The following is a 13,846-nucleotide window of genomic DNA, read 5'->3' as shown; positions in this document are numbered from 1 at the left end:
AGCTGTTTCTGTCATTTCTCACATTTTTTTGAAGTAGCTTTTTGCACTTCCTGATTACTCAGTAAATATTATTTTCTTCTTGGGTCTCTGAAGGAGTTGAAGATTAGGTAGTTATAGTTTTCCTTGTTAACAAATTCAGAAAATAAACTCACTAAAGATGTGTAAAGTGTATAAGTTTGAAAGATAGCAGAAGACAGTTTTTGGTTGGTAATACAAGTTAGGATAAAAAATGGAGTATTTTCTCTGAATTTGTCAAATGTTTATAAACTAGACATTGTTAATGTAATTCTTGACTGTATATATTGTATATATTTATTGTCTTATTGGCACACACACCTTTAATCCCAGCACTAGGAAGGAAGTGACTGGGTGGAGAAAGGTATGTAAGGTGTGAGGAGACAGGAACTAAAGGCTCTTCGGTTCGGCTGGAGGTACTTTTGGCTGAGGAAGCACCTTTCGGCTGAGCCCCTTTCAGCTAGAGAGCCTTTTCAGGCTGAGGAGCTCTAGAGGTGAGACATGGCAACGGACTGTTTGTTCCTTTGTCTCTCTGATCTTTCTGCATTTACCCCAATATCTGGCTCTGGGGTTTTTATTAAAAAGACCATTTTAGAATTTGTGTTACAGTTGTCTGAACTAGATCAAATTTGGCCCTGAGCTGCTAGGCAGCTAAAACAGACAGACAGACACACACACACACACACACACACACACACACACACCAAAACAAAACAACCCACAGAAGTATGACTGTACCTTTTCCCACACTCTATGACTCCTTAAGGAGCACATGACTATGTCATCCTCCTAAGTATTGTTCAATACATAAACATAGTCTTTTCTCAGTGTTTGTTGGAGCCTAGAGCCTGTGAATGCCAGGCAAATGCTTTCAGCTGCATCCTCAGTCCTAAATTGTAGTGGGGCTTTTTTTTTGTCATTTAATTTGTTTTTTCCTCTGCCTCTTGAGTGCTGGGATTAGGAGTATGCATCCTCACACTGGGCTCTAATATGTAACTTTTTGTCTGAGGTGTTGGGGGTGGAGAAGTGGGTGACACAGTGTTTTGTTATGTGGCTTAGGGTGGCTTTGAGCTCATAGCAATCCTCCTGTATCAGCCCATCAAAGTGCTGAGATGACAGGCATGAACCAACATGCTTAGTTTAAATTGTAACTTTAAAAATTATCTTGTATTTTACCTAATTCAATGTCCATAATACAGGTAAGCTTTGTTTTGCTTGGTTCCATTATGCATGCATAAATTCTAGTTAGGACCATTTAATTAAATAACACTAGTTTCTCCAACAACACAGCTTAAATTTCAGCTTCTATAAGTGTAACTGTATAAATACAAACTTTGCTCCTAGACTTTTCAGTTTACAAATTACCCCATCAAGGACAGATGTGCATTGTGAATAATTAATCACACCATCTCTTTGTATTCTATACATCTGCTACTGGCTTCAGGAACAGACAGCAAAGATTACAGTAGCTAGCTGTGCTGCCTGTTTCCCAGTGTCAAACCCACAGGAGATTTACAAGGAAAGATCTGAAGGAGGAAATGCCAGCAAAGAGGGAAGTGTAATAAAGGACAGAAGTGATACTGTGGGAAATGGACATAGGTGTGACAGAAACAGCATCCCCGAGGAATGTTGACATTGACACTGTTCAGGAGGGCTTCAGTGGGGTGCACAGAGCCGTTCTTGATTTTAGTTCATGATCTCTCTTCTACCCCTATCTTGTAAGGGTGAAAGGTAGCTCTGTGGTGGTACTGTGTTCCCCAAAATATTGTGCACCCTAATAAACTTATCTGGGGTCAGAGACAGAACTACTAGATACAGAGGCTAGAAAATGATGGCACTCACACCTTTAATCCTAGCATTCCAGAGACAGAAATCCCTCTGGATCTCTGTGAGTTCAAGGCCACATTGGAAACAGCCTTTAATCCCAAAAAGTGAGACTTTAATCCCAGGAAGTGAGGGCAGAAAGCAGAAAGGTATATAAGGCGTAAAAACCAGGAACTAGCCTGGTTAAGCTCTCAGGCTTTTGAGAAGCAGTTTAGCTGAGACCCATTCGGATAAGGACACAGAGGCTTCCAGTCTGAGGAAACAGGATCAGCTGAGAAGTTGGCCAGGTGAGGTGGCTGTGGCTTGTTCTGCTTCTCTGATCTTCCAGCATTGACCCCAATACCTGGCTCCGAGAATGTTCTTATTAATAAGACTGTCTAAGTTTCGTGCTACATAGCTCTCTCCAAGTCAGCCTTCCTCTGGGTCCCTGGCCTTTGGCTAGGACACCTTGCCCTTCTACATTAGGTATGGCCCTGAATCCTTTCCAACAACATATGACATTGTCTCTGCTCCCTTTCCTCACTGACATCTCAGCCTCCCAAATGATCCTCCCTAAACAGGATTAGGATCTCTCACCACCTAACTTGAATAGCCCTAATATAGCTCCAACTCTGTATTAGGTGACAGATGTCTGGAACACAACCAGCTCCTTCAGGGCAGGGATCGCCTTCTCAGGATAGGGGCTGAGTAAGTGTCTGCTGCTAAGTTGGCAGAGGGGGGAAGCTGCACAATGATGTGTTGGGAACTACAATGGCCACTCTGGTAGTACACCCTCACTGGTAAATAAATCCCTCACACAGGACAACTCCTGTTCCCTCCACACTGCAGCTCACCTAGAAAGCAGACAATCCCAGCTGGTACTCCATGTTGCTGAGCATGGATCCGGGTACCTTGGAAACCCAAATGACAGCCAGTACAGTTGATGTTATATTCTGAAGGCTGAGAACTTGAGAAGTTCTCCCTGAGCAACACTCCACCTTCTTTGTCCTTAACCCATGCAGCAGCAGAGGTTAAACAATGACTCTAGATGCTGGCCACCACTCTCACCCCACACTTTAGGTCAATCAATCCATGTTTGGGCAGGACAGGGATAGCTTTCTACATAAAATGTAGAACTGTCTGTGATATGTAGCTCGAATTTGGTCTACATGTCAGATTTAATGTTTTACTTAACTACAATGGATAGAAGAATTCACTTAATGCCTGGGAAATGTTAAGACGTCTACAAAACAGACCCAGAGTTTCCATAGGATGGCTTATCTGTTGATTATTTGGCCACCAACCTTACAGCTGATAGTAATTTGAAAGGTACCAATTTGAGGCAATTGTAGAAAGTAAGCAAGACAATTTTATGTTTTGGAATAGTTTGAACCATTGAAAAGCAAAAGTAAGTTCCTGTAGGGTTCCTGCTTGCGACCCCCACCCCCATCAAAGCAGAAGAGGACACTAAGCCAACTGGTTTAAGTACCATTATCATAAGGACTAGTGAACGGAGACGTAGCACACCACCACCAAGATCCTCTTCTGAGAGAGGACTTCTGCTTAGCTGTCAAGATGGACACGACAACTCCTGTCTCCTTTAGAAACTTGGCTGGCTAATGCCTGGCTCATTTCTAATGTTCAAGATGGCCACTTTAAAAGACAAAAGACATTTTAATCTCAAAGGCATCAAAATCAAACCAGTCACCAAGGTTTGCCTGGGATTGGCACCAACTAAAAATGTATTAACAACTTCCTTAGCTAGAATTCAGACTCATACTCATGTAAGGCCTTTCTTTGCATTAAAGGAAGGACCTACATGAGGAGGAGGAGTGACCTGGGACCTAGGAGTGCTGGGATAAGAGAAATCAGAACCGAACCCAGCCCAGAATGCGTTGAGGGCAGGCATGCCGGGAGACGGGAAGAGCCAAGGTTATGTCTTCAATCTAGTACTGACTCCTCTAGCACATGCAGTGCTTCTACCGTGCAGGGTCCAGAGTTTTGTTTATCATTACAGGTGAGCTGGGAGAACACTAAAGTTCCTCTGGCTCTAGTATGTTTTACTCTATAAACAAGTGGCTCTCAAAAAGGTCCTCAACCCAATAGTGTCAACCAAGAAATTTACTAAAAATTTTGGAAACTCTAGGCCCTGCAGACTGAACAGGAACTCAGAACAGCAGTGGCAATTTAACAGCCCCCGCCCCGCTACCTCCCCACCAGCATTCCGGCACATGTTCCAGCCTGAGAACTACCAATCCAGGCCAGCAGATTTCCAGCAGCGTGACTTTGCCACCCTCCTCTTCCCCAGGAAACACAGGAGCGTGTCTGAGATATTTTGGCCATCACAAGTGGGGAATAGAGCTTTGCATTCAGCGGGCTGAAGTGGGAGGCTACTAACAATTCTATAACACATAGTACAGCCCTTCTCCCAGAGCATTAGCTACTCAAAATGTCGGTAGCTACTCTTGAAACACCCTGATCTGGACAAACAAAACAAAGGTGAAGACATGCCCAGCTCCCCTCCCCATAGAGATGTAGATAGAGACCTCTGTGGGCTTATCTTTTTTCCCCTTCTTAGCAAGGACTCATCAAATACTCAGCCATATTGAGATTACTGCAAACTATATCTAAAAAATTATAAGCTGAGGGGGGAGGGACTGGAAACTGGGCTGGGATGTAAAATAAATTAGTAAATTTATTTAAAAAAATAAATAAAATGTACAAATACACACACATACAAATGGAAAAAATAAATTATAACCTAAACTAGGAATAGACATACTTCTAACCTTTAGCCTGGTAACAAGAGAGGGAGGAGGGTGTTCTGGATGACCCAGAACAAAAGTCTGAGGAAAAATTGTGGAATTAATGACATACCCAACACAAAATTTTACATAAAGGGCAAAACCACTGCACTGGATCACCATCTTGGTGTACACCGAAAGAGAAAGCTGCTTCTAAGAGCTGTCAAAATGCTTCCCCCCTTCAACATAGCTTCTAAGAGCTGTCAAAATGCTTCCCCCCTCAACATAGCTTGTAGCACGGGTGAGTGGGGCACACCTGGGCTCCTGGGAACTCAGATGCAGTCTGGGCGATGTCATAGAAGGTTTCCTTGTCACTGAAGAAGCGCTCAGCAGCGGCTCCCTTCCCCATGAAGTAGACAAAGGCTTCTTCCAGATCACTTCTTGAGTGCAGAACAGCATGATCTCTTCCGCTCCCAGGACTGAGACCAAGTGCCTGCAAAAGCTTCACGCCAGAGATCACCACGTCCACACAGGCATTGACTCTGGAAGGATGGAGAAGATGAAGGAAGCTGAAACATGGGGCAGCCACTCTGACTTTAGTTACTAGAGAGCAGCTTTGGAGAACTGCATTCACACGGCAGACAGCCGGCACGCGTCTGACAGCAGGGCAACGAAGCAGACATCACACATCTGAAGAGCGATTGTGTCTGGACGCACGTACTGGGGCTCTTCTCAAGAGTCCTGGCAAACTTTTACTGCCAGCTACGAACCGAGAAGACAGCACTCAGCACAACAACATCGCGGTCACAAAAACGCATTCATGAAAAGATGCTGGTAGAGCTACGCTGTCTGGATGCAAGTCACTTCAATTTCTGAATCGCAGTTTCCTTGTCTATAAAATGGCAACAATAGCCGGGCGGTGGTGGCGCACGCCTTTAATCCCAGCACCCGGGAGGCAGAGCCAGGTGGATCTCTGTGAGTTTGAGGCCAGCCTGGTCTACAGAGCGAGATCCAGGACAGGCACCAAAACTACACAGAGAAACGCTGTCTCGAACCCCCGCCCCCCCAAAAGGCAACAATACAAGTTAACTTACAGTAAAGATTTAATAAATTAATGTATGTTTTAAGGTACAAAAAAATTACTGTCAAAAGGCAGCTATCAGACACTTTCCTCCAAAGACAAGAGAGGACATTGGGCAGAATGCACTAACCATCAAATACTCTGAGCTGAAGCTGCATCTCAGAACTAAGTATGGCTGGGAAGACTTGGGCATGCCTGTGGCCCAGCTCAGTACTTGGTAGGTGTTCACAGAAGTGGTCCATGCACTTCAAAGGTCTGGTGACAAACCAGGACAGCATCACCTGGTTGGTTGTATGGAATTATAAAGCCTTACCCACTTAGTAAGACTTTGTTTCAGAATAAAAAACCACCAGGTATACTGGCTCATGCCTGTAATTCCAGGAGTTAGGAGGCTGAGACAGGATTGCTATGAGTCCAGGACAGCCTAGAGACGTCTACAGTGTAAACTCTCATCAAAAACAAACAAAAAATCCCTAGAGGTGACAGAAAAATGTTACTGATCATCTACTTCTGGGCAGACCCCAAACTAATTATTCTCTGTGTACTTGCCACATCCTTCAACATCAACATGCACATTGCCTGAGCTTCACTCTGCAGAGGAAATTAAGGCAAAGAAACGAACAAATTATGCTCACTTGACAGGACAGATTTCAAAATGTATGAAGAGCTGTGTGACATGGAGAACACAAGAACAGGAGCAAACAAGACAAAGACACTAAGTGTCTGTCTGAAGAGGGTCAGAGAAGGAAGTCCAAGCCTAGCTTCCTGGTCTCTGAGCAGAGTGAGAGGTGGGAGCAGAGTTCATCCCTCTAAGCTGAAGCACCTCAAAGGACAGTATTTCTTATCACTTCCCGCCACTGAATCCTCTGTAAAATGTTTCAAGTACCTTCTAGCTTTAACATTCTCTGCCTTGGGTATTAAAAGAACTAATCATAATCACAGGATATCTAGCTGAAGAGAATCAAGGGCTCGGGGAGCTATGCCCTGGATGGTGCCTCTTTCTGAGACACCAACGTCAGGACAGGCATCTTCAGATAAGGAACACCAAGTCAGAAAGGGCTATGAGATCAGTTATTAGTCATCATGGCTCTAGCCAAGAAAGGCTACAGTGGAGATTAACTAACATTCCAAAAGCCACAGACGGGAGCAGCTTAATTTAAAGCTCAATTCTTGATAATGAGTTCCTTACGGGGAAATAGGCAAGCAAAGGTCAAACCTTTTCTTAGGACACAACATGACTGGAAAATTTAGAGGGAGCAAAGCTCAGGGCAAAGAAAGACTTGGGTGAATGTGAGGTCCAAGGTTTCATTTTATCACATAAGCAATAGGTACCAGGGTCCAGTTCAGAGCAGGAGAGTCACATTTCTAGAAAGTCAAGGTGGGCTCCATTTAGGCACTGACATCTCAAAAGCAAGCAGCCCCAGTCCTCAACAAACTCCTAACCCCAGCCTCATCCTCAGAAGCTGCTTCATCTAAAATCCCACAAGAACATGCATGCTCTTCTTCTGAAGTCTAGCTTAACTTTCTTCACCAACTGCTCCTTTTTGTCTCTTACTATGGTAACACCAGGGCCTGAATATGAAAGCAGAAGTGGAAAAGACAAAGCCTTACACTGCACTTCCAACACCCGATGGCTGTGTGTGACTGTGGGGACCAGTATTTCTAAGATTGCTTACCTTTTGTGATGATCTAACACTTAGAACCACCTGCTTCATAAAGTGCTACACCTGGTATGAAAGGCCTTCTTTCTTTAACTGCCTATCCACCCTGCTACCCAGCATCTCCAATCTCACCCTCCATTTTCATTGCCACGCAACAGTTTGAGTTCTTCCCTCTCTGTACCGAAGCCCTACAATGGCCTCTTTACCAGCATCAGGGTCTCCAGACAACCTGCCTCATGGATCACACTAAACTGTTTTGAATGAGAAATGAGTCAATGTGTCAAACTACAACCCACCCCTAGTCCAAAACGAAATTTTAGTACATTTGCTTCCCCCACCCCATGCCCTACCTTTACACTTAAACATCTCTGGGTAAGAAATAATGTTAGCGGGTTTGTGCTGGCTACAAAAAGGTGCTGAGCAGTTAGAACAGGTTAAAACAGTTGCTCAAAAATCTCTCTTTTCCATCCCCATCAGATATTTTCTTTCTTTCTTTCTTTCTTTCTTTCTTTCTTTCTTTCTTTCTTTCTTTCTTTCTTTTTTTTTTTTTGCTGGAGCTGAGGACTGAACCCAGGGCCTTGCACTTGCTAGACAAGCGCTCTACCACTGAGCTAAATCCCCAACCCTCCCATCAGATATTTTCAACAGGGAACTTTAGCGGCATTTGCCTGTTTATAAACCTTTACTGCTTTCCTCCATTACTAACTCTGAATTAAAAGACCTTCCAAGATTCCCTTCTCAGCATTTTCAAGTCTTGCCACTGTAGTCCAGGATGGCCCCAAACACACCATCGTCCCACCTCAGCTCCCAGAACCGGAATTATAGCAGGCTGCACCACAACATTTCTTTACCAAACGGTTAACTATCCCACACTCAGTTTGTGTTTAGATCTATCTGTTCCCTTGTCTTGACCTGAAGAAATCTTTTTGTCCCTCTAGATCTATCATACAAGCTACTATGGAATATATTTTCTATGATGGTCTCAACAAGATGTCCCATCCACACGATTTTGTTACTGTGTAATTTTGATATTCTTCCCACCAAGGAGTGAGCCATGCCACCTTCCCTTAATAACAGGTAGACCAGATTTTGGGAAATCTGATCCTACAGGTAAATCATGAGACATTAAGCCATCTGCCTGATCCTCTTCAGACATTCTCCTAGCCTAGTCTCCCTGCTGTGAGAATCTGAACAGCTAGAAGACACCTCCTGTGGTGCCCAGCCTTGATCAATCTTAATACCTCTAGTCCCAGCCATCTACTATAGCTGCAGAAGACCCCAAGTGGTAGAACTGCTCAGTTGAACCCCATCATACCTTAGAACAACAAAAGATCATGAAATATGGCTATTTCGAGTTACTAAGTTTTGACGTGATTCATTACTACATAACAAAAGAAAGTGGAATGTCATCTTGGAACTTTTTCTACTATCCGACCTGGGAGGAATTAGCAATTCTTTGGACTAGCTGGACTGCCTTATTCTTATCAGTAGCGGAACACAGCACCTTCCATAACTGTTATAGAAAACGGTTTCCTCCCTCACCTCAAAGTCCTATGTGGAAACCTTATGGTGGTTTGAATCAGAATGGACCCCACTGGGTCATGTATTTGAATACTTGGTCCCCAGCTGGTGAAACTGTTTGGGAAGAATCAGGAGATGTGGCCTTGTTGGAAGAAGTGTGTCACCGGGGGTGGAGGTGGGGGGGTCAACAGCCCATGCCCTTCTCAGTTCTCTCCTCCTCTTTTGAATATAAACTCTTAGCTACTACTCCAGTACCATGCCTGCCTGCCTGCTGCCATGTTCCCTGTCATGATGGTTATGGACTCATCCTCTGAAATGGTAAGGCTCCAATAAACTCTTAGGTAAGTTGCTTTCATTGTGGTGTTCTGTTATGGCAATAGAGAAGTAACTAAGACAAACCCCAATCCCCAGTGTAACTGTACTTGAACTTAGGGCCTTATGGGAGGCAATTATGGTTAAATGGGTGGCAGAGGTGGTCTCTAATCCAACAGGAATGCTTTCCTAGAAGAGGAAGAGATGTCAGTCTGGACTATGACATAAGATGCGTGAGAACATGGCCAGCTGCAAGGTAACTGGCATCTCCAGAAATAACTTCTCTAGAAACCACTCCAGAACCTTGACTTGGGACTATCAGACTTCAGAGCCACAAGAAAGTTTCTGTTGTTTTAAGCAACTAGTCTGAATCACTCTGTTCTAGCAGCCCAAGCAGTACAATTATGAATCTGCTTCCAACAAATGCAGCAGATGTACACACTCAGAACCCAGCACACACCTGACACAGCTCAAAGAAAGACCATCAAGAATCTGGCGAGAGAGCTGAGTCTGGTGGCACACACCTTTAATCCCAACACTTGGGAGGCAGAGTTAGGTAGCTAGATCTCTGGGAGTTCGAGGCCAGCCTGGTCTACAGAGTGAGTTCCAGGACAGCCAGGGCTGTTACACAGAGAAATCCTGAAAAACAAATAAAAAATAATCTGATAAGTTCAGGCATGATGGTGCACGCCTTTAATCCCAGCCCTCAGGAGACAGAAGTGGGTGGATCTCTAAGTTTGAGGCCAGCCTGGGCTACAGAGTGAGTTCTAGGACAGCCTGGGCTATACAGAAAAACCCTGCCTTGAAGAAAAATAAATAAAAATAAATTTAAAAATTAATAAAATAAAGCCTAAAAAGAGGAGGAGGAGGAGGAGGAGGAGGAGGAGGAGGAGGAGGAGGAGGAGGAAAAAAATCAGATGAGGAAAGGGCTCAATAGTTAAGAACACAGGCTGTTCTTCCAGAGGACAGAGTTCAATTCCTAGCACCAGTTTGGGCAACTCACAAACATGTGTAATTCAGCTCCAGGAGATCCAACACTCTTTTCTGGTCTCCAGGGGGCCCTGAACTCACATTCACTCCCACACATATACATTTACAAATTTTAAAGTAAGAATCTGATAAAGAAAGCGAGAGAGAGAGAGAGATGGTTCAATGGTTAAGAGCAAGGTCCTCTTGCAGAAGACCCAGGTTTGAGTCCCAGCACCCATGTGGCAGCTCACAACTGTTCATAATCCTAGTCCCAGGGGATCAGGGGCTCTTGAAGGCACTGCATGGACAAACCGTTCATTCATGTGGAAGGAAAAAAAAAAAAGAATCGGATAAAGGGGTGGGTGAAGAGATTTGGAAAGAGCTAAGAAATACACAGTAAAAAAGAGTAAATGTTTGGATACAAAACTAACTAGTTAACATGTGAGTACTTTCAAAAGCTAACACAGTATTGGGTAAATAACATGATTATTTCATTGATTCAGGTCAACTTTGCTTTACTTTACTACACTTAGCCACAACATTCGTATAAAAATATGAGGGTACCTGACAGGCTTGTTTTTGTACAGGTCTCTTGTACATGTAACACCAGCACGGGGGGCAGGAGCAGGCAGGTCTAAATTTGAGGCCCACTCCTGATCTACCTAAGTTCCAGACCAGCCAAGGAGGCCCTAGTTCAAAAATAAACAAAAACTCATCAAATCCAACCTAAAGAAAAACGTTAAAATAAATAAATAATAATAAACTTGCTGTTGTATGGCACCCTTGACATGACAAGAAAACCAAGCCGAATTGGGAGAGCGGCTAAGGTTAGTGTAAACATAGTAATAATAATAATTACATTTCGGTGAGTTTTACAAAGAAAGGAGGTACTGTGATTTGGGAGAACCTTAAAAATATAGACGGTCACTCAGTATGGGGAAGTAGCTTCAAGGAGGGCGTGCTAAACGTGAATGGCTGAGAGCAGGTAATGAAACCTCAACAAAAAATGCTGAATTTGAAATCGAGCAGTTTTAGTACAGTGGTCTTCAGACGGGATGACGTAAAGAAATAGAGTCAATAGCTAGAGACAGAAGACATTCAGTTTCAAGTTCAGACTAGGAAGAGTGTTAGGACAGGAATCTGTGACCGCCAGAGAACAGTTGGCCGAGGAGAAGGGCTGGAAGTCAGGGCAATGGAGTAACCTCAAAAAAATACAGGTGACAGGCTAAGTTAGATTTCTAAGAGGCTATTAGGGATGCACACGGAAAAGAGAAGAGCAGGGCCAGCCGAGAGGGAAAATTGTGCCGAGTGTCCCTGCAGCGATGACGAAAGGCTCGTCTCACACGTCCGACACTTTTGCCAAGAGGGCGACGCGGACACCAGTGCGTCCCGGGCAGACCCCGGAGCGCGCGCACTTCCCGGGGAGGCCCAGAGCCGCAGGCCCCGCAGGCACTCACCCCACAGCCACGCGGCGCCAGCGCCGGGCGGGCTGCACGATGAGGGCATCCCAGGCGGCCGCCAGCCGGCCCTCGGGGGACAGAGGTCCCGCGGGCACGGGCGCGGGCCCCAGCCGCAGCGAGCTCCAGAGAGAGCGCAGCGCCGAGCTCGGCAGCTCCGGCTCCAGCAGGAATACGCAGCCCACGGCCAGAGCCAGGAAACCAGCGCAAGCAGAGCCGCGCCACAGCGCCATGTGCACACACCGCCGCACCGGTGGCGACAGGATCCTTTCTCGGCTCGCGCCTCCTCCCAGCTGGGCGCGCGATGACGTAGCACGCGTTGGCGTCACACCCGCGCGCCACAGACTCCTCCCCCTGTGGGCGGAGCTACTGGTGAACTGTAGCCCCAACTATGGGTGGAGCTGGACTGGAGACGGTGCTCTGGGCGGAGCTATGGCGGGCTTCTGGGCGGGGCGATGGGCGGAGCGACAACGGCGCGGGTATTGGGGAGTCTGTATGTTCATGTCCTGACGCTGGGTGGCGCTGTTGTGCGGTCCCGGTTCTGGATGAACAAAGACAGGAGTATGGCCCTAACTCCTGCATGTCTTCCCGAAGCTCACCTGTAACCTGAGAATACTACGTTTGCTTCCCTAGTAAAATGAGACAAGCAGATAAAGCAGCGGGCAAAATTTGCGATTATGTAAGAGTCAGTCGGTTTTCCTGTGACACAAACTGAGACTGAAGTTCAATCTAGAGATCAGATTCAACACTCAGACCCCTAACATAACCCTTTTAACAACCTCAGAATAATCCACAAAAGCACGCGATCTTATGTACAGTATAGAGGGACTATACACTCAGTTAAGGCATCCTGGCTTAGTTCTTCTCGGTGAGACTACGGAAATCCAGCCCGGTCTTACTTGGTGTGACACTTCTGTGTGCAAGGTGGGTTAAGAGTCAGGGAAGCTAGGCTCGATGCCCAGCTCATTCTCAACCTCATCTTCCACCCTGGTTTGTTTCTATTCTATTTTTCAGTTTTGCTAGTTCCTGACCGATTTTCTACTCTGTCATGGCTTTTGGACTTGTTAATGAAAATGTATTTCCCTAGCTTTGATCTTGGACATTAGACATTCTCCTTCGCCCCACCCAGCTGACCTGATCATTCAGTCCTTTTCAAAGGAGAGCTTCACATAAGAAGAGATTTGGGATGCTTTGGGAAAGAGAAACCAAGAGGCTTATGAGATTTGTGTAATTCCATGAATACTATTTTTCCTAGAGTCACCTAGGCCAGCCTGTTCTAGAGAAACTGTTTCTGCAGTGGCCCTCTGTTTTCGAGTTTTCCTGCCACCAGAGGTGACTGATCCATTATCTGTTTTTCAGAATAGTAGATTCATACTAACTGGCCAGAGACTGTTTACTGGTTTGTTTGTTTATTCACTTTTGTGTTTATTAAATATGGCCTCTCGTAGCCCAGACTAGACTCAAACTCACTATACGGTCAAGCATGACTTTGGACTTGATCGTCTGCCTCCATCTCAGTGGACTGTGCTAGGATTACAGGTGTGCATCATTGTGCCTAGTGCTCATGCCTTCTAGAAAAGCACTCTACTAACTGAATAGCATTTTTAGTCCCTGTTTACCACCAACCAAGACCAGGTCTTTATGATTAACTGGTTTGGGTAGTGAACTGGCAAAGTCATGGGTTGAAGTTTGATAGATAGAGTCCATTAGTAAGTTCCCAACATCAGCTTTGGGAGGAGCAGAGGAAGCTGAGCTGTGAGCTAAGCACACAGGCTTGGAGGATCAGGACGAGACTCTCCAACAACATGGAGTTCCATTGGAATTCTCCTGCGTTTCCCCACTTCACACCTTCTGCTTCTTTCCAGGCTAGCAAAAACTTTTGTTGTGTAGTCTCAGAGGCTAAATAGCAAGAGCTGGAGCAAAATCAAAGTTTATTTCTCATGTCGAAGTCCAGATGTGGTGTGGGTGCCGTTGTGGGCTGTGCCGGCAAGCTAGATCCCATCTGGTAGTTTTGGGGGGCTATCTGGGCTTCTTCCAGATTGGGTCAATGTGGGTTTCTATTGGGGAAGATAGAGAGATGAGAGGTGACCTCAATTCCAAATTAAGAGGTCTGGAGCTCCAGGCAGTGAAGGACAGACACCAGCGACAGTTCATGGAGACCGGTGTGACTTGTGGCCACAACACAATCACAACAGCCCTGACTCTTTCTCCCACTTTATCGGGGCTCAGGGACAGGCACTCAGTTCTCTGGGAACTACAGTCCCTCTTGAAGTACTTCCTTAA

At 45.4% G+C, this 13,846-nt stretch overlaps 1 protein-coding gene across 2 annotated transcripts in view; it reads right to left on the bottom strand.

Annotated features, from left to right (window-relative positions):
- Adpgk (ADP dependent glucokinase) overlaps nt 1–11,856 on the bottom strand; it is a 28,623-nt gene extending 16,767 nt beyond the window's left edge. For both annotated transcript variants that reach the window (XM_036192812.1, XM_036192813.1), the window contains exons 1-2: nt 11,564–11,856; nt 4,879–5,104 (exon numbers count right to left, since the gene is read on the bottom strand). In XM_036192812.1, the coding sequence (XP_036048705.1) occupies nt 4,879–5,104; nt 11,564–11,796 (459 nt within the window). In that variant the 5' untranslated portion in view covers nt 11,797–11,856. The remainder of the gene's footprint in view (nt 1–4,878; nt 5,105–11,563) is intronic.
- Nucleotides 11,857–13,846: the final 1,990 nt, after the last annotated feature.

This window comes from Onychomys torridus, chromosome 7, assembly GCF_903995425.1.
Source record: "Onychomys torridus chromosome 7, mOncTor1.1, whole genome shotgun sequence".
NCBI lineage: Eukaryota > Metazoa > Chordata > Mammalia > Rodentia > Cricetidae > Onychomys > Onychomys torridus.
Note: the sequence above shows the minus strand (reverse complement) of the source record. Positions and strands in the feature narration are given on the sequence as shown.